The sequence below is a fragment of the Myodes glareolus genome, chromosome 4 (assembly GCF_982192425.1).
Source record: "Myodes glareolus chromosome 4, mMyoGla1.1, whole genome shotgun sequence".
In the NCBI taxonomy this organism is placed as follows: Eukaryota; Metazoa; Chordata; class Mammalia; order Rodentia; family Cricetidae; genus Myodes; species Myodes glareolus.
Genome location: NC_142029.1, coordinates 2,305,001 through 2,322,751, shown reverse-complemented (window position 1 = coordinate 2,322,751; position 17,751 = coordinate 2,305,001). Strand labels below are relative to the sequence as shown.

The window sequence follows — 17,751 nt, the reverse complement described above, 5'->3', positions numbered from 1 at the left end:
GAGGAGAGAAATGGCCTCAAAGCTCATAATCTCTTCAACAAGGCCACACCCCATAATCCTTCCCAAACAGTTCCACCAACTCAGACCCACATGTTCAATATGTGAGCCCTTGGGGACCATGATTATGTAAACCACGACATGCTCCTGCATAGGACCCAAGTTTGTTCCCAGCACCCATACCAGGCAGCTCACAGCTGCCTATGGTTCCAGTTCCAGGGGATCTGATAACCTTTTTGGCCACTGTGAGCTACTGCATATACATGTACATGTGTAAAAAAGGAACCCTTAGAAATGGGCCTTGTAGAATTCATGCCTTAATCTTGTAGGCTGAGAATAGGATCTAGTTCTGTTTTACTTCCAGGATTGGCCTTGACCTGGGCTTCGACTATGTTCTCTTTCTTTCTTTCTTTCTTTCTTTCTTTCTTTCTTTCTTCCTTTCTTTCTTTCTCTTCCTTCCTTCCTTCCTTCCTTTCTTTTTTTTTTTTTTTCAAGACATGGTTTCTCTGTGTAGCTTTTGGAGCCTGTCCTGGAACTCGCTCTGTAGACCAGGCTGGCCTCAAATTCAGAGATCCACCTGCCTCAGGCTCCCCAGTGCTGGGATTAAAAGTGTGCACCACCACTGCCTGGCGGACTTTGTTCTTTCTATCACTCCATTTGTCTGCAAAATCCCCTGCTATAGCAGGGACATTAGCTAGCCAACCAGGTAGTAGCCATATTTGGTGATTCTAAAAGTGTATCATCAATTTTTTTTCTCATACTCTGGGGAGCATCATGAAGCAAAAGTAAATCAATAAACCACCCCCCTGCTTTTGGAGTAGACAGACCAGATTTACAGGGGTGTTGAATTACAACTGAATCAACTTTATGTTGCTGGTCTAAACAGTCTTGAATCAAATTCCATAGTGTGAATCCCTGGTATGGAACTGGCAGGGTTTCGTGAGGCGTCGTTGGACAGCCTTAATTTTGGTTAACCCACTTAGTATCCCTCTCATCCCCTTTAGGAGACAGGGTTTCACTTGTAGCCTAGGCTGTCCTGGGACTCACTTTATTATCTAGGGTGGCCTTGAACTCGCACTATTCTGTCTTAGCCTCCAAAGTACTGAGATATAAGCGTGACCTGGATGGATGCACTATCATACCAACCTTTCTACCTTTTTTATTCAACCTGGGATCCCAGCCCGTGGGATGGTGCCACCCACATTCAAGATTCATCTCCCCTTCTCAGTTAACCCTGACTGTTACTGTAACAAAATCCTGGAGACAGCTTAGAAAGGGAAGGGCTTCTGGAGGGTACAGCTCATGATCAGTGGCTTTGGACTTGTAGTGAGGCAGCACAGCTTGGTTAGAAGCATGGGCTCACAAACTAGGGACCACAGAAAGAGAGGAGAGGACCAAAGCCCCACATCCCCTTTGAGAGCACACCCTGTGACCAAAGAACCATAGAGGTGCATCTCTTAAAGGTTCTACTCCCAACAACACTACCCCGGGACCAAGTCTTCACATGTAGGCTTTGTGGGAGTTTCAAAATCCAAGTTGCAGAGGCACCTGCTGTATTTGCTGCACGAATAGCAGCCATGTGCAGTATGCAATAAGCACTGTGGTCACAAGAATCCCTCTGAGCTGTCACCTGGCAGGAAGCAGCAGGAGGGTAGGGCTTATTCAGTTAGTGTCCTCAAGATGCCCAAGGGAGAGGTGGAAGCAGTCTGGCTGTGAAGACAGAAGCTCTAAGCACAAGCCTATAGATCTTGTTGAAGGGTCTAGACTGTGGGGTCATTTATGCTCATTGTCTCAAACTGTGTTCTGTCTCCCCTTCTCTGAGATCAGTACTGGGGGATCCACAGCTGAATCAAAGCCCAGAACATTGTGTGATGCCTGCAAGGGTGTCACTCCCTTCTAGGCTCTGTTTAAAAGCATTTCTTGTACTTTTGCTCTGGGACCAGCCTGGATGAACCCAACCCCACCCGCCAATCTGGAAGCTCAGTGCCCATGCCTGGTGAGAGAAATGCTGAGCTCAGAAGAAGGCACATCATATCTGCTGAAGCTACAATCCGTTGGGAGCCAGTGGTCCTCTGTGAAGAGCAGTCATTTCGACTCATCTGTCCCATTTGTTAGCACAGGTTCTTCTGACTTTATTCATCAGTAGGTAGCAGTGAAATCGAGTTAACTTGAGATCACCATTAAGAATATTGGAGTAAAATATAAAAATATCACAACTGGGGTGGTGAGATGGCTTAGCAGGTAAATGATTGCTGCCAAGCCCGATGACCTTGCACCAGCTGGTGGTTCTCTGACCTCCATATCCACACACATTTTCAGATACACACCCACGCGCGCACACACAATAAAATGTAACTTAAAGTGCATGAGAGTATCACATGAAGTCATTGTTTTCAAAACACCCTGAGGAAGCTGCATCAAGGAAAAGGGATTTATTTTGCTCACACTTCTGGGTTACAATCACTCAAGGGAAGCCCAGTCAGCAGGAACTTGAAGCAGCTAGTCACATGAGCACAGACTCGGAAGCATCTGCATCAGGGCTCAACTGACTGCTTTGCTCAGTCCACAACTCCAGCTTGTGAAACAGTGCTGCCCACTCGGGCCGGTGCTTCCTACCTCAGGATAATCGGGACGGCCCCTCACAGGCCAGCCTGATCTAGACAATCCCTCATTGAGATCCTTCCCAGCTGATTCTAGATTACATCAAGTTCATGGGGTGGGGTTGGAGAGATGGCTCAGCATTTAAGAGCACTGGCTGCTCTTGCAGAGCACCTGGGTGGAATCCCAGCACACCCACGTGACAGCTCAAAACCACCTGTAACTCCAGTTCCAGGGAGAGGATCTGGCATCTGGCCCCCACTGAAGTTGGCACCGGGGACAAAAAGCGACTTTCAGCGGCCAGGTCAGTATCCAGTGTTGATTTCTTATTCTGGCTCCTTGAATGAGGGTCTGTACATCGTTAATGACCTTCAGTGGTTAACGGATTTGCCTCCCAAACCGCCTTTGGGCACTGTGCCCAAAGCAAGCAGAGAGGACCAGTAACAGACCTGTCTTCCTGCCGAGCCCCGCCCCATGGGTTGTACCCGCACACCTTAGAGGCACGATTGGGTTCCTCTACACCCAGCCCTGGTGCTGAAGCCGGCACGGGGCGTCAGGGGACCCTTTCCTTCCCGGCACCAGGGCCCTCGCTCCAGGCGGCTGCGGCTGGCCAGAAGCGGGTAGGGCTTTTATTGTGAAAGGGGCCTCCCCCTCCCGCGTTTTCTGGGGATTGGGGAGGCTGGACGGCGCCTTAGGCTGGGGCTTTGCAAACTCTGAAAAGGTCCCCAGCGGTTGGAGGCGCCTTGCGGCAGCAGGACCCCACAGATCCACACGCGGAGCATCCTACTGTGTGCCCTCCCTCCGGCGGGAAAGGTGTGGACCCGAGCCCAGCGCAGCCTGGGAAGTCTGAGCTCCAGGGATGAGACTGCCAGCAGGCTGAGCCCCGGGAACCTGCTGGAGTATCGTGGGGACATGGTAGGAGTTGCGGGATGGGGTGGTGGGCACCGCGGCACGCGGCCTCGAAGTGGCGCACGGCCTGCACACACTGCATCCCAGGCCACAGTTATCCCTCAAGCTTTCTCATGAGCCCGCTTGACTTTCTTTTCTGCTCAGAACTGGAGATGTTCTTGGAAGAGGGTAGTGATAAAGGATTCGTCAAGGCCCCCCCGCCCCCAACACACACACACACACACACACACACACACACACACACACCGTAGCTGAACAGGCATCTAAGTAAAATGCTTGCTGACCAACCCTAAGGCGGAGAGGAAAGGATGCCCTTGGGGAACCCAAGGCAGATCTGATGGGCGGGAGCCTCTGGAGTCGCCCCTTCCTCTCAGAGGTGCGTGAATTCCACAGGGTGCTGTGGCTTAGCGGTGTATTAATCTTTTTTATCAGTGCCTCGCATCACCTTTGATGCAAATCTCACTGCCGAGATTCCATGGCCTCCCCTCCCTACCTGCTGGACAGGGGACGATGGAGCAGTTGTGCGGGAGCTGTTTGCTCCGAGGAATCCCTCTCTGGATTTGATTCCATCCCAACCTCACAGACACCAAGAATTTGAAAATCTGCCCACGTGGCTTTAGCTGAGGTACTGATGTTAACCCTCAAGGCTGGTACATTCTGCTTCTCATAGTCTCCAGCCGAGGGTTCCAGGCGGGAGGAGGAAGAAGGGAGTGTGGAGAGGTGGGAGTGTCCCTGTCTGCTTTGTGAACCCCCTGAGGGATCCCTTTCTCTTCAGGTTTTTGGGGGGCAGATGGGCACTCCCCACAGATGCTTCTTGGGAAGCTGACCCATGGGCCAGGAATTCCGAGAGTCCTTCGTAGGAAGTAGGTCAGTGTGGGAGCAGATGTGAGGGCCAGATGTGGAGGCCTGAGCAGCGGGGGCTGGGGCTCACGGGATGCTGAGGCCTCTATTTGGCCTTTCTCCAGGCCTTATGAGCATGAAATCTAAGTCTGAAAGAGGCATGGCTGGAAGTGTGGGGTAAGAACTCGGATTTTACTGGATTCCTGGTTCAGGAGCAAGCCTGCCATCCAAAAAGTATGAACCACAGCCATGTTCTCTGAGGGGTGTTAGTGGTCTCCAGTCATGGACCACTTTTAGGAGTCTGTTCTTCCTTCTGTTCCTTCCTTCTTCTGTGTGGGTTCTGGGGATTGAACTCAGCATGGTGGTGTCTTTAACCCCTCAACTATCTTAGTGGTCAAAGTTCTGTAAAATCCATTGTCCTTCAGAACCAGGCTAAGTGATAATTCTGGTAATAATTGAGTATGCTGTTACTCATGTCTCTGGTGCTGCCTTGCCTGTGGTTTCTGATGCCAGAACAGTCTCCCGACTCCCTACCTCCTGACTTCCAGGCAGGTCCAGCTAGCTACCCCTGCTGCAGGGTGGACCTCACTGACAGCTGCTGCAGCCTGCAACCTACTCCCCTGCTGCAGGGTGGGCCTCACTGACAGCTGCTGCAGCCTGCAACCTACTCCCCTGCTGCAGACCATGGACTTGGGTTTCTCCTAAGTGGCCACTGGAAGGGGCTAGGTCATATGCTATTTACTTGTGGGCAGTTTTTGTTTGACTTTGGAAGGTGTTTGCTTGCAATGGGCTAACATCCTCTTCCAGCACCACCAGAGAATTCAAACCCCCTGTCTTGGCTGGGGCGGCAGGTTTGTGGCTTTGTGCCTAGGAGCCAAGTTGGGTAGTGATTTTTTTCCAGAAATGCCATCAGCCAAGAACTGGCTAACAACAGTGGAAGGCCTGGAACTAGGGAGAAGCAGATGAGAGGGAGGCGTGGAGGTGGCCCAGCTGGCTCTGTGGATAGCCCTTTCCTTGAGGAGGCAGTATCAACAAGAGAAGTTTAACTCCATCTCTCTCCAGCCTAGGCTCTGTCCCACCATGCTGAGGTGACTTCTCAGGCTGTGGGCTGAAAGAGACTCTCAAGTTTCCGGCAAGGAATAAGAAGTTGACTTGGTACCTAAAGATGCTTGGAGGCACATCTGAAGTAGCTCGGGAAGCCTCTGTAAGATGAGTTTTGCAATAGCAGAGGGTGATAATTTCAAAACACAGAGTCCACAGCTCCTTGCATCCTTTCCCCAAAGGAGAGGAAGGAGTCCAGCATGGGGCTCATACGAAAACTTCTAGCCCCCAGAAGGAAGGAGAGGAGAGGGCTATGGAGGGGAGGTGGGGGTGTTAAGAGCCATGGGTGTGGTTTCTATGGAGCTCAGAGGAGATGTGCTCTGAGGCAGGCCTTGTCGGGAAGGGGGCTGTGTCTGTGACGGTCTGTATGGAGCAGGGTGTGGCCTCACGGCCCCTGTCTCTTGATCTGTATAGTTTCTGAAGTTCTCCTTCTGCCTGTCTGGGCTTTCCTTGTAGGATTCAAAGTAAAGTTGATTTAAATTTTTTTCTTTTAAATGAATGTAGAGTTGGGCACAATTCTGATGAAGCTCCTTTAAATCTTGCTGCTTCTCTTCCTGACTCAATTATCCAACATCCTCCTTTGGAGTCCAGCTGTAGTTTTTTTTTCCCCCTCACGACTATGATAGAATACTTAGCAAGTTGAGGAAGGAGGGGTCTACTTCGGCTCATGGTTTGAAGGTGCAGTCCATCAGGGGAGGCATGGCAGCAGGAGCTTCCACCGCTGTTCACATCACATAGCATTCCGTCAGGAAGCAGAGATGGATGGTGGCGACCAGTTTGCTCTCTTCTCTGTAGTTAGTCTAGAGCCCCAGGCCATGGGATGATTCTCCCCGCATTCAGGTAGGTCTTCCCATCTCAGCTAAACCTTTCTGAAAAATCTCTCACGCACACCCCAGAGATTCCAAATCCAGTCAACTTGATGATGAAGATGAAGCTTTCATGGTACCCAGCTGTGCTTTGAAAACCTCTCATTTTTATCACCTTTCTCTTCCTGGATGATAAGCAATTCCTCCTTGTGTGGAACCCCATCTGCTTTGGGGTCTCTTTTGAGTCTCTGGGCAGTGATTCCCTGGAGAGCAGCTGCAGGAGACTGGCTGCCTACCTCACAGCAGGCTTTTTTGAAGCTGAGGTGTTAGACTGGCTATAAGGGCCAGAGAGGGTCTCAGGTTGTGTGAGGCTGTGGGTGAGAGTCGGAGCTGGGGTGCTGTGCAGGGGCCATGTGGGTACCCAGCCGATTCCAAGGGAGGGGAGGTGGGTCACACTCTTCTTCCAGGACAGAATAGCTCTGTTCCCCACACAGAGGTTCAGTATGTGCATCCTGGAGACCTGGACCCTGCTCAGGCACTGGCCACTGCAAGGCTTCTTCGTGGGCATTGCAGGAGCTTCCTTTGGCCCCTGCACAGCAGATTTTCTACAGGCTTTTGTCCAGTTGGCCCTGATGGTCAGCCACCCTGACTTTCCCCCAGATCCTGCGGCAACAACAAAGATGTTATTGTATCCTTTCCTTCAGAAACACCAGTTAAAATCGCTCCTCTCCCCCGGGAGCAGGTATGGCTCCAGGAGCAGTTCCTGGCTCCGCTAGGACAATCCCTGTGCTTTGTGGCAGTGACCCAGGGCTTAGACTCTCATGACACACTCCTTGGTATAGTTTTAGAGCATGAAGGGCTGAGAAGCGGCTTCTGGATTCAGATTCTGCTTCTCCTGGGGGGTCAGTCTGTGAACATTTAACCTCCAACCTCAGTTTCCACTGCAGCTCACAGTGCCTGCAGGTACGGCTTGGTCACCAAGAGAAATCACTGACATCTTCTGTCAGGAGAGTGAATACATACTAAACAGCACAGAGGTTGAGGCAGAATTATTGTTCTAAGTCGAAGGCCGTCTGGGTTACATAGTGAGAACCTGTCTCAAACAAACAGTAAAACCAACCAACAAACAGAACACAAACACATCTAAAAACCAAAACAAACAGCAAAAGCAAAAGACTCTACAACAAGCTTTTACTGTGCCCTAGGTGCCATGTTGGCCATGGCAGGACCATGCCCATCAGCTGTAAGGACAGATATGCAGGGCTTTATTGTGTTACATCATTACAGGGTAATGTTATAATTCTTCTAAAATGCTGAGATTTCAAGATTTCTTATTCATTATTTTCTTGAATCCTTCACCCTTTGGATGCATAGGCTATGATCACTGGGCCCATTTTAGAGATCAGTAGCTAGAAGTTCACCAAATCTGAGTATCAGCTGAGTTACAGGGATCCAAGGTGAGTCTCTCGGCACAAGTGTCATCTCTTCCCACCGATAGATGCGCCTTTTCCCATGACAACACCTCATATGGTTCCAGAAGCATTTCCATTCTTTACAGTCAGACATAAACCATGGTTTGAGCTCAAATGATACCTTTCTCTAATTTAATCCTCTACTTGGTTTGCTGCTCTTGGCAAGCACCAGTCTGCAAATGTCCCTTTCGATTGTCCTGACTGGGTTCATTCACATCAGACTGTGCAAATGGCCCTTTTGATTGTCCTGACTGGGTTTATCAGGTTTCTTCACATTGCCCAAATCTGCACTTTGGGGTATTGTCCTTTGTCCTTGCTCAGCTCCTTGCTCAGCTCCAGGACTAACCCAGGTAGCACACTGTTTGCAGCTGTGTTAGTTTTTCTAGCTCTTTGGTGGCATCGTGGAGTCGTGCCACGATGCCTGGTGCCCGTGCCTTCTGTGAATCTCTGGTACGGACAGGTGTGGGCAGACGCCGTGGCCACCGACCCAGCCTCGGAATAAGAAGCAAACGCTGCTTTGGAGGCTTCTTCCTACATCCTCTTAACTTTGCCTTTCTCCCTAATTAGACGGTGAATTCCTGGAAGGCGGCAGCCTGATATGTGTGGTTCCTCCCACAGTGCCCAGCACAGTATGGCACAAGTACAAAGGACTTGTGCAAGAATTCACTTCTCTCTTCTCCCCTCCCCTTTTCTCCGATCCCCACTTTCCCCTCCCCCTCTGCCTTTCTCTTATTTTTCCTTTTGATACCCAGGCTGGCCCTGGACTCTCCCTCCGACCTCCGCCCCTTGCGCTATGGGACAGCAAGTGCTTGGCTGGCTAAGGGCTCTCACCTCACATATTCTGTTCCCCCAGAGTTGGCTGGCAGGATTTTCTGAGATAGTGGAAGTTCTCTCTTTTGTGGGTCTCACACCATAGCTGCCACTCACAGGTGGCAAATGAGCTCTCTGATTGTGGCCAGTGTACTCAGGAACAAAAAGCTGGTGTTCTCGTACTGGACGTGGCAGCCCTGCACCAATAACTGTACTGAGTGGCCTGTGGACCAGGCTGCTGGGATCAGAAAGGGAGGGGGCCCAGAAAAAGGGCAAGAGTGTTGGGAGATGGCGTTCACACATACGTGTGCATGCTACACAGGTGCTGGTGCCAGCCACCCTGTCATGGTCAGGGGAGCCATGATGCACTCCAGCTGTGGGGATATAGGCTCTAGTGTGTCTGTTGCTAACTCCTTCCCACTTGCCCAGAGAAGCTGCAAATATGAATTGTTTTTATGGGTTTCTCAGCATCAGCTCAGATTGATTTTAAACACTTCAGGCCAAGCAAAACACATCTGCAGGCCAGAACTGGCCCACAGGTCTGGTTCACAAACTTTGTCCGGTCCTGTAGAAAGAAGTCCTTGACCTGCTGGAGGCTGGGGTGACTTCAGAGATGGGGCCTATTACCATGAGTTTCTTCAAAAGGGGGGGGGTTGTGCCTGGAAGACAGCCTGGCCCCCCTTTGTCTCTGTGTCTGGGCCTCTGAGCGGCCAGAAGGTAGAAACATTTGGAAGCAGCTGCCATGACTTTTTCAGTCACAGTTTTCATTCTGCTCCACCCCAGCCCCAATTCCTGGCATTTAAGAGCAAAACGTGTAGCAAGCAGACAGAGGAAATTTCTAACAGATGACGGACCTCCAGCATTCCAAGTGGCCGCTGGTGGCACCACAGTGGTGCTCCTGTGAGCAGAATGAAATGGTGCTACAGCTGAGCCTGTGAGGAGGGGCTCCTGGGGCCAGTGGGTCACCAAGCCCTGCTGTACAGTCAGGCAAAGACGGGAGCCTGGCATCCAGCAGACACCGTCCTCTCAAGAGCAGGCAGAGGGCTCACCTTCCACAGTGAAGTCCAGGGCTGCTGCTGTGAGGTATCCCTGGAGGCATTGCTTCAAAATCACGGTCATGGCCAAAGCAACAGTACCACCAACAGCGGGACCCATTGAATTTGACTGTGGGTCACACTTCACTGTGAATGTTTTGTACTGAGTGATCTGATTTTTATGAATGACAGGTCACATTCATTTCCCCTTGTTATCACTACCACACAATTGTGTGCATGGGTGTGCATGGGTGTGCATGGGTATTGGAGGCCAGAGGTGGATACCATCTGCCTCCTCCAATCACCACCTTATGTTTTGAGAAAGGATTTTCTGGTGAACCTGGAGCTCACTGATTTAGCTAGACCAGCTGGCCAGGATACTTCAGTGACCCTGCTGTCTCTGCCTCATTACAGTTGGGCACCACTGCAATCCCTCCTACGTCCAAGGGAAGCAGTTTGTCAACTGAGCCATCCCTCCAGCTCCCCTCATTTATCTTATTTTTGATGGCTCTTTTCCCTGGGAACAGTGCTTGTCTTAGGAAAGGTTGGTTTCCTAATTTCAACAATGGGCCACTACCAGGGTTAGACTGCTGCTGTGGAATATTTGTTTACCTGGGCAAAGATGTGTTACATTTGTTTACGTCACAGAATATTACTTTGTTTAACTGTGTAAAGGTGCCTTACTTTTGTTTATGCTACATTTGTTTAATTATGTAGAGATATGTTGGATTTGTTTCACCTTGCCTGCCTAAGGCCCCTGATTGGCCTAATAAAGACCTGACTGGCCAAAAGCTAGGCAGAGAAAAGATAGGTGTGGCTGGAAGGCAGAAAAGATAAAGAGGTGAACTCTAGGCTCGAGGGAGAAGAGGAAAAATGAGAGAAGGAAGAGAGAATGAGGGACATATCTGGGGCAAGAAGCCAGGCAGCCGCCAGTCAGTCAGTCAGACATAGAGAATCTTCTGGCCCCAGGCATGTCCCCCATTCTCTCCTGCTTCTCTCTCTTCCTATTCTCTCTGCCCAGCAGCCCTGCCTATCCATCTCCTGCCTAACTACTGGCCGCTTAGCTTTTTGTTAGACCAATCAGGTGCCTTAATGACAAGGTGAAACAGATGTGATACATTTTTACATTATTAAACAAATGTGGCACAAACAAGTGTAGCACATCTTTACACAGTTAAAGCAATATTCCACAGCATAAGCAAATGTAGTACAGCTTTGCTTAGTCAAAATAATATTCCACAATATACTGCCATTATCCCATTAGATGGATGAAGACTTCTGAGGCCCAAGGTCACACAGCAAGGATGTAGCAAAGGTGGGATTGGGCAACCTACTTTGAGCCTGTGTGTGAGGTGAGACAGGTGTCCCCGCCCAGAGAGGGCACTTGTCAAGCAGCATGGAGATCAGAGAAAAATTCTGATGATCAGGTTTGTCCTGGAGCATGGTTTTGGGGTCAAGGTTCCCTAGAATCATATCAGCCCAGGAAGTTCACTTCTTTCAAAGAAAAAATGTTAGGGGCTAGAGAGATGGATCAGTGGTTAAGAGCATTGACTGCTCTTCCAGTGGACCTGTGTTTAATTTCCAGTAGCCACTTGGCAGCTCACAGCCAGGTAACTCCAGTTACAGGAAATTCAATGTCCTCATCTGACCTCTATACCTGGGCACCAGGTGTGAACATATTACACAGACATACATGCAGACAGAACACTCATGCACACAAAATAAATAATAAAAACATACATTTATTGCGTGGGTGGCTATGTGTGGACACACATAAGCCATGGTGTATGTGTGTGTGTCTGTGTGTGTCTGTGTGTGTGTGTCTGTGTGTGTGTGTGTGTGTGTGTGTGTGTGTGTGTGTGTGTGTGTATGGAGGTCAGAGAACAATTTGTGGGAGCTGGGTCTCGCTTTCCACCACTTGAACCCTGAAAATTGGACTCAGGTCATCAGGCTTGGTAGCAGGTGCCTTTCTTTACCCACAGAGTGACTTACTGGCCCAGTGGACACAGAAGCTAAGTTCTTAGCTGATCCAGGGCAGAGTGCATGCATGAGTTAGCTGATGCTGTACACAACCTGGGTTGTGCTGGGGACTTTGGGGAGACCACAGGCAGCAAGGGGCCCCACTTCCCCAGGGCTTCTGAAAAAGACACACTGCAGCTGTCCTTAGGAAGGCAAGGCTCCTGGGCTCGTTACTTTTGAGAGTCTGATATGGGATGTCCTCCTGTAGGTGTGTTGCTTTTATTGGTTGATGAATAGAGAAGTTTTGGCCAATGACTTTGAGTAAAGCCAGGCAGGAAATCTGAACAAAGATATATATAAAAAGTAGGTGGAGTCAAGGAGACACCATGTAGCTTCTGAAGTAGAAAGATGCCAGAACCTTACGGGACAGCCACAGCCTTGTGGTGATGCAGAGATTAATAGAAATGGCTTAATTTAAGATATAAGATATAAGAGCCAGCTAGGAATATGCTTGAGCCATTGGCCAAACAGTGTTGTAATTAATGCTGTTTCTGTGTGATTATTCAGGTCTTGGCAGCCATAAAACAAAAGAACAGTCTCTGTTTATAACAGTCTCTCTCATTCTGTAGCCCAGGCTGGCCTCACATACACAGCAGTCCCCCTGCCTCAGCCTCTCAGTGCTGAGATTATAGTTGTAGGCTACCACACTCAGTTATGAAAACTCTTGAAGTTTCAGGTGTGATCTGCTTCAGTTGTGGCTGGGTGGCTCTGGGTTGGAGGGACACTGAGCCACGACAGAGTTCATTTCCAGCCCTCTTGCTCTTGAGAGCAGCGACTAACACCCTCACCCTCCCGGTCTCCGGCCAGATCCTCTGGTTGTCATTTCTGGGTGCCGAGGATGAAAGTTCATTAGATTCTGGCTTGCTTATTCAAATGCCTCTAGACTCTATCTGGTTAAGTTGGTCTCCCATCCGAAAGGTAACCAGGCCCAGCCCCTCTGAGATCAGACCAGACTGGGCAATCGGGAGCACTCAGGACGAGGCGGCCACAGGTGACTCTCTCGGCTGCTGAAGTCGACGCTGCTGTTTCTTCAGCGTCACCCAGGAGCAGAGCAGTCACTTTTGGGCCCTGGTGCTGTCAGTTGTCTCCCGCGCACTGCGGCTGAGTAGGTCTGTGACAGCTAGGAGAGAGGGCTGCATGCAGTCATAGGAAGCATCCCTGGGAAGCTGGGAGAGAGGCTGTGAAGCAGCAGCAAGTGTCAGGGTTGCATGGAGAGTAGGGAAAGGAGCTGTGTGAAGTCGAGGCATCGTGAGGCCTGGGGAAGGAGCTGTGTGAGGTGACAGGGGCCGCTGTTTGAAGACACCCATGACGGTGGCATTCCTGTGTTTGGGCCTTCTATAAACTCACCTCTGCTTTTCAGGGCCTGAAGTCGTCCCACCATTCTGTGGTGGGGGAGAAGTATATGGTCTTGGAAAACAATTAAATCCTGCCTGCCACATTCAAGTCAGGGGATTTTGAAGACAGTTCTTCACTCCTGTGGTCTGGATCTTTCTGGTCACAGTATGGGTATGGTAGGGTGTGGAGAGAGCCTGGCACAGGGCATCTGGGCAGTCAGCGGCTGTTAACGAACATAGCCGTCTCACCAGCTTGGCCAGATGGTGGCCACTTTCTGGGCTCCAGCCTTGAATGTGGAGCTTGTTCTGGAACAATCAGGAAGTGCAGAACCTGCCTGGTTCTTCTGGTTTTGTTTAGAGTATGGCAGATAATTTATAAGAAACTGCATCTGACATTGCCTCTCAAATAAGCCCAGAGAGGAAGGAGTCAGATCCTGGTGTTTCTAATTGGATATTGTTAGTCTTCTGATTATAGAAATTAAGGAACAACACAGACAAGAAACACAGCAGTTATTGTTTTGAATGAATGTGTAACTCAAAATTTGTTTTCCATCAGTGATTTTTGCTTTGCTGTCCAGGGCCTGCCACAAACTTCTGGTCTCATTCACGTCTCCCTTTGCAGATGAGCTGGCCAGTCCTAAATAGTTAAGTCTCCTTTCAGAGCCAGGCCATTCCTGAAACCCAATATAATCTCCATGAGTTCAAGCTGGGAGGCCTTGCCAGGATATAACAGCATTTCTGCCAGCTGTGCTGGGTTTGTGCCTGGTGCAGCCCTTGATGCTTATGTGAGCCTCACTCTCCTCCCCTGTAAAATGGGGACAATGGGTAAGTGACCGCACTAGTCTCTGGCTCAGAACTCTGGTATGAGGACCAACGCGTTAACATGAGTCCCTCAGACAGCCCAAGGCACAGAGGGAATACGGAGTGATGTTTAGTTTCCACTCCTTAGCTTTTCTTCCTTTAAATTGGCTGAGCCAGAAATTATAGGGGTGAAAGCTCTTTCCTGCCTTGGCGCTGTTGTTGTGGAGAGAAAACTACAATCCCCCAAGGGACTGAGCAGCTGGTGGCCCTGGAGACAGGCAGCCTGGGACTCAGCCCACAGGGGCAGGGACAGTTTGACTTCCCGATGCCCCACAGATCAGGTCTGGAGAGGGTCTCTCTGCGCCTGGTGGCTCTGTGGTTGGCCCACTCCCATTCCGTGCTCCCTGCCTGGGGTCTGGTTTTGGGGAACAAGGGCAGCAGAGCCCCACAGTCACCATGACGAGTGACGATGGTGACATGTGGCTTTAATCTGACTCTTGGAAGTCAACTCATGTGTCCCTTCTCACACTGCCAGTTACTTAACTGAACCTGAGGAAAACAGCACAGGATCTCCACATTCCGGATTCTCTGCCAGCCCAGTCAGGGCAATGATGAGTCAGTGATCAGTGGTAACGAGCGGAGGGGTCAGAAGGGGACAACGGTCAGGAACCAAGGTTTGGCAGAGCTTTAGAAATGACCCCGATGTCAGATTCAGAGCTGACTTTTTTACTAAACACACATGATGCCGTGCCACTGGACTCACACACACAACACACACATGTTCTAACACAGGACACACAAATATACACACACAGGACTTACACACTTAGGTACACATACGGTCATATGACACATCTACACACTTGTGCACACATAGAACACAAAATAAGAATTAAGAAAATAAAATGAAAGGCCCAGCTCCTATGGCACCTCCATCCTCCTCCAGGGACTGCGTCTCTGTTTTGGTCTCCTATATCCATCCTCCCGGCCCCTGCCTTCTCTGCTCACTCTCCCCAATGCTGTTGCCCAAACACTCTCTCCTACCCCTCTCATCTTTGGACAGAACCTCTGCTGGGCCCTGCCAGGTGGCCTGCTCCCAGCCCACGCTTGAGGGTTTAGGATAAAAAACAAACAAAAACCTTCCTCTTATGCCTCTGCCTTGGGTATCCTGGTCATACAACATGCCCAGACCTGAGGGGTTGGTTTTCAGACCCCAGAAAGATAAAGAGTTGTCTGGAAAGTGGGGGCATGTGTTACCTTTCTCAAGATGCAACTTGGAGGAGGAAGGGCCGATTTGACTCCCGATTTGAGGAGGGAGTCAGTCCATCCTGGTAGAAAAACTCTGACAGCAGGAGTGTGAAGCACCTGGTCACGGGGCATCCACAGTCAGGAAGCTGAGAGAGGACAGGAAGTGGGGGTCAGCTATCAAATCTCAAGGTCCATTCTCAGTGACTCCCCTCCTCCATCAAGACTTCCTAAAGGGCCCACAACTTTCTGGAGAGCGACAGCTGCTGGGAACTAAGAGCTGAAACACAGAAACCTATCAAACTACAACAGGAGACGGCAGTGGTGACCCCAACACTCACAGGAAGGGTGCAGTGGTGACCCCAACACTCACGGGAAGGGTGCATCGGTGACCCCAACACTCACAGGAAGGGTGCAGCAGTGACCCCAACACTCAAAGACAGGGTGCAGCAGTGACCCTAACACTCAAAGACAGGGTGCAGCAGTGACCCCAACACTCACGGGAAGGGTGCAGTGGTGACCCCAACACTCACAGGAAGGGTGCAGCGGTGACCCCAACACTCACGGGAAGGGTGCAGTGGTGACCCCAACACTCACAGGAAGGGTGCAGCAGTGACCCCAACACTCACAGGAAGGGTGCAGTGGTGACCCCAACACTCACAGGAAGGGTGCAGCGGTGACCCTAACACTCACAGGAAGGGTGCAGCAGTGACCCCAACACTCAAAGGCAGGGTGAAGTGGTGAACCCAACACTCACAGGCAGGGTGCAGTGGTGACCCCAACACTCACAGGAAGGGTGCAGTAGTCCTGTTGCATAGTTTGATTCATTTAACCCTCACATGGTCCATTGGAGGGAGCAGCAATCCCATTCAATCTTCTGAGTCACAGGGACAGAGATGTGAGTCTTGCACATTGTTCATAGTTTTGGAAGCTCAGACCTGGGCCCAGGGTGCCTGGGCTGTGAGTTTTCTGGCTCTGCCTCTCTTCTGCAGCTCTGGGAGGATGTAGCTATTGGCTCAAGGCCTGTTCCCTGCAGGAACTGAAAGGCATCCTGGTGGCAGATAGTGGATGGGGATTTGAGAGGAGAGCCAATGCTGAGCCAGGCGGAGAGCAAGCTATTTCTTGTTATTTCCCCACCACAATCCTCTCAGGGCCAGCAGCGCACAGGTTCTTGAGAATCTGCAGGAGAGTGGCAGGGAGGTCAGCTCAGGTTCCGCCATAGACTCTCCTTGCCTTTTCAAATCACTTTTCTCTTCCTGAAGTTTCATGTGTGGCCCTGCAGTGACATCTGCTCACGGCCATCTGAGCCTTCCTCTGTACCACTGCCAACTCCCCCCAGGTTTCCTGAAGCCAAGTAAGGCCACTGCAGGACCCAAACAGCCCATTTTCTCAGCCCATCGTCGAAGGGGATTTATTATTCCTGAGGGTATCCAGCCCTTTGAGAACACAGATTATGAATTCAACTTGAAAATGCATCGTTTGTTTTGATTTTAGAAGGAGGAGAATCCAAACAAATGTTCTCGTGGATTCATCTCCTCTCTCAGAGTTATCTGAATATTTCCATCTCTGATTACTGGCCTGACCTTCCTGCTCTCCACTTTTAAATACGAATTACCTAGCCCCAATTTCTCCGGTTGTTCTGATGATTAAAGGCGTTCCCATACTATGGCAAGGGATGATGGGAAGTGGGGCCCCACAACTCCTCTTGGTGCCATTATAGACATTCTCAGATGTTTCTGCAGGGAAGTGCACACTGGGTGTTCAGCAGAATATTGTGTGGCACACCCCAGATTAGGGCCATGACTTCCTATGTGGAAAAGGAGGTTTTCTCTCCAATTTTCTGCACTTTTTATTTTTTAAAGATTTAAGGGCTAGAGAGATGGCTCAGTGGTCCAGAGCTCTGACTGCTCTTCCAGAGCACCCGGGTTCAATTCTCAGCACCCACATGGCAACTCACAACTGTCACTAACTCCAAGATCTGACACCCTCACACAGACATATGTGCAGGCAAAGTGCCAATGCAAATGAAATAAAAATAAATAATTAAAGAATTATTAAATAATTAAATATTTTAAATTATTAATTATTAAATAATTAAAGTGTGTGTATGTATGCATTTATGTGTGTTTCTGTGTGAGTATGGGTACCCCATGGAGGCTCAAAGAAGGAACCAGGTCTCATGATAGTGGAGCTAGAAGCACCTGTGAGCTGCCCAGCATGGGTGCTGAGAACTGAACTCAGGTCCAGCATGTGCTCTCCACGGCTGAGCCCACTGCTCTGATTTTCTTCCTATGGATGCTTTATTTGTATGTGTGTTTGGAATGGTCATAAAGACTACAGAATCAAAAGGAACGGGGTCAGCACTAGCTGGTGAGTAGAGACTTGTGGATGTGGGCGGAGTCTGCAGGGAGGCATGGTAACCACTGTGGTAAGCACTGTGGCATCAAACCCAGAGAAGTCCAGGTCTGTCTGTAAGGATCGGTGAAGCTCTGAAGCTGGGGGAGAGTTGGCCGGGCTGTCACGTCCCACCTTGTGGGGCAGCTAGGTGTCCTGCTGTAGCTTCCTGTCCCCTGTGCACTGTTCACTGCCCTCACTGTTCTGTGGTTTGAAGTTGGTGACTTTCCCAGCTCTCACGCTCTCTTTGCTACCCTATCCTCAGGCATCTTGGCTCTGGAGAAGGCTTCGTGGCAAGAAGCAGTCAGTGATGGCGTTCTGCCTCCTGATGATCCTGTCTGCGGTGACTGTCACTCACCTTCCTCCGGAGCATCCAGCGTCCACCCCGGGA

General features: G+C 50.2%; 1 protein-coding gene across 1 annotated transcript in view; it reads left to right on the top strand.

Annotated features, from left to right (window-relative positions):
* Positions 1-2,574: 2,574 nt before the first annotated feature.
* Gask1a (golgi associated kinase 1A) overlaps positions 2,575-17,751 on the top strand; it is a 34,042-nt gene continuing 18,865 nt past the window's right edge. Inside the window, 3 exon segments of the mRNA XM_048423472.3 lie at positions 2,575-2,899; positions 3,317-3,510; positions 17,626-17,751. The exon segment at positions 17,626-17,751 is cut by the window's right edge and continues 419 nt beyond it. Of these exon segments, the coding sequence (XP_048279429.3) occupies positions 2,728-2,899; positions 3,317-3,510; positions 17,626-17,751 (492 nt within the window). The 5' untranslated portion in view covers positions 2,575-2,727.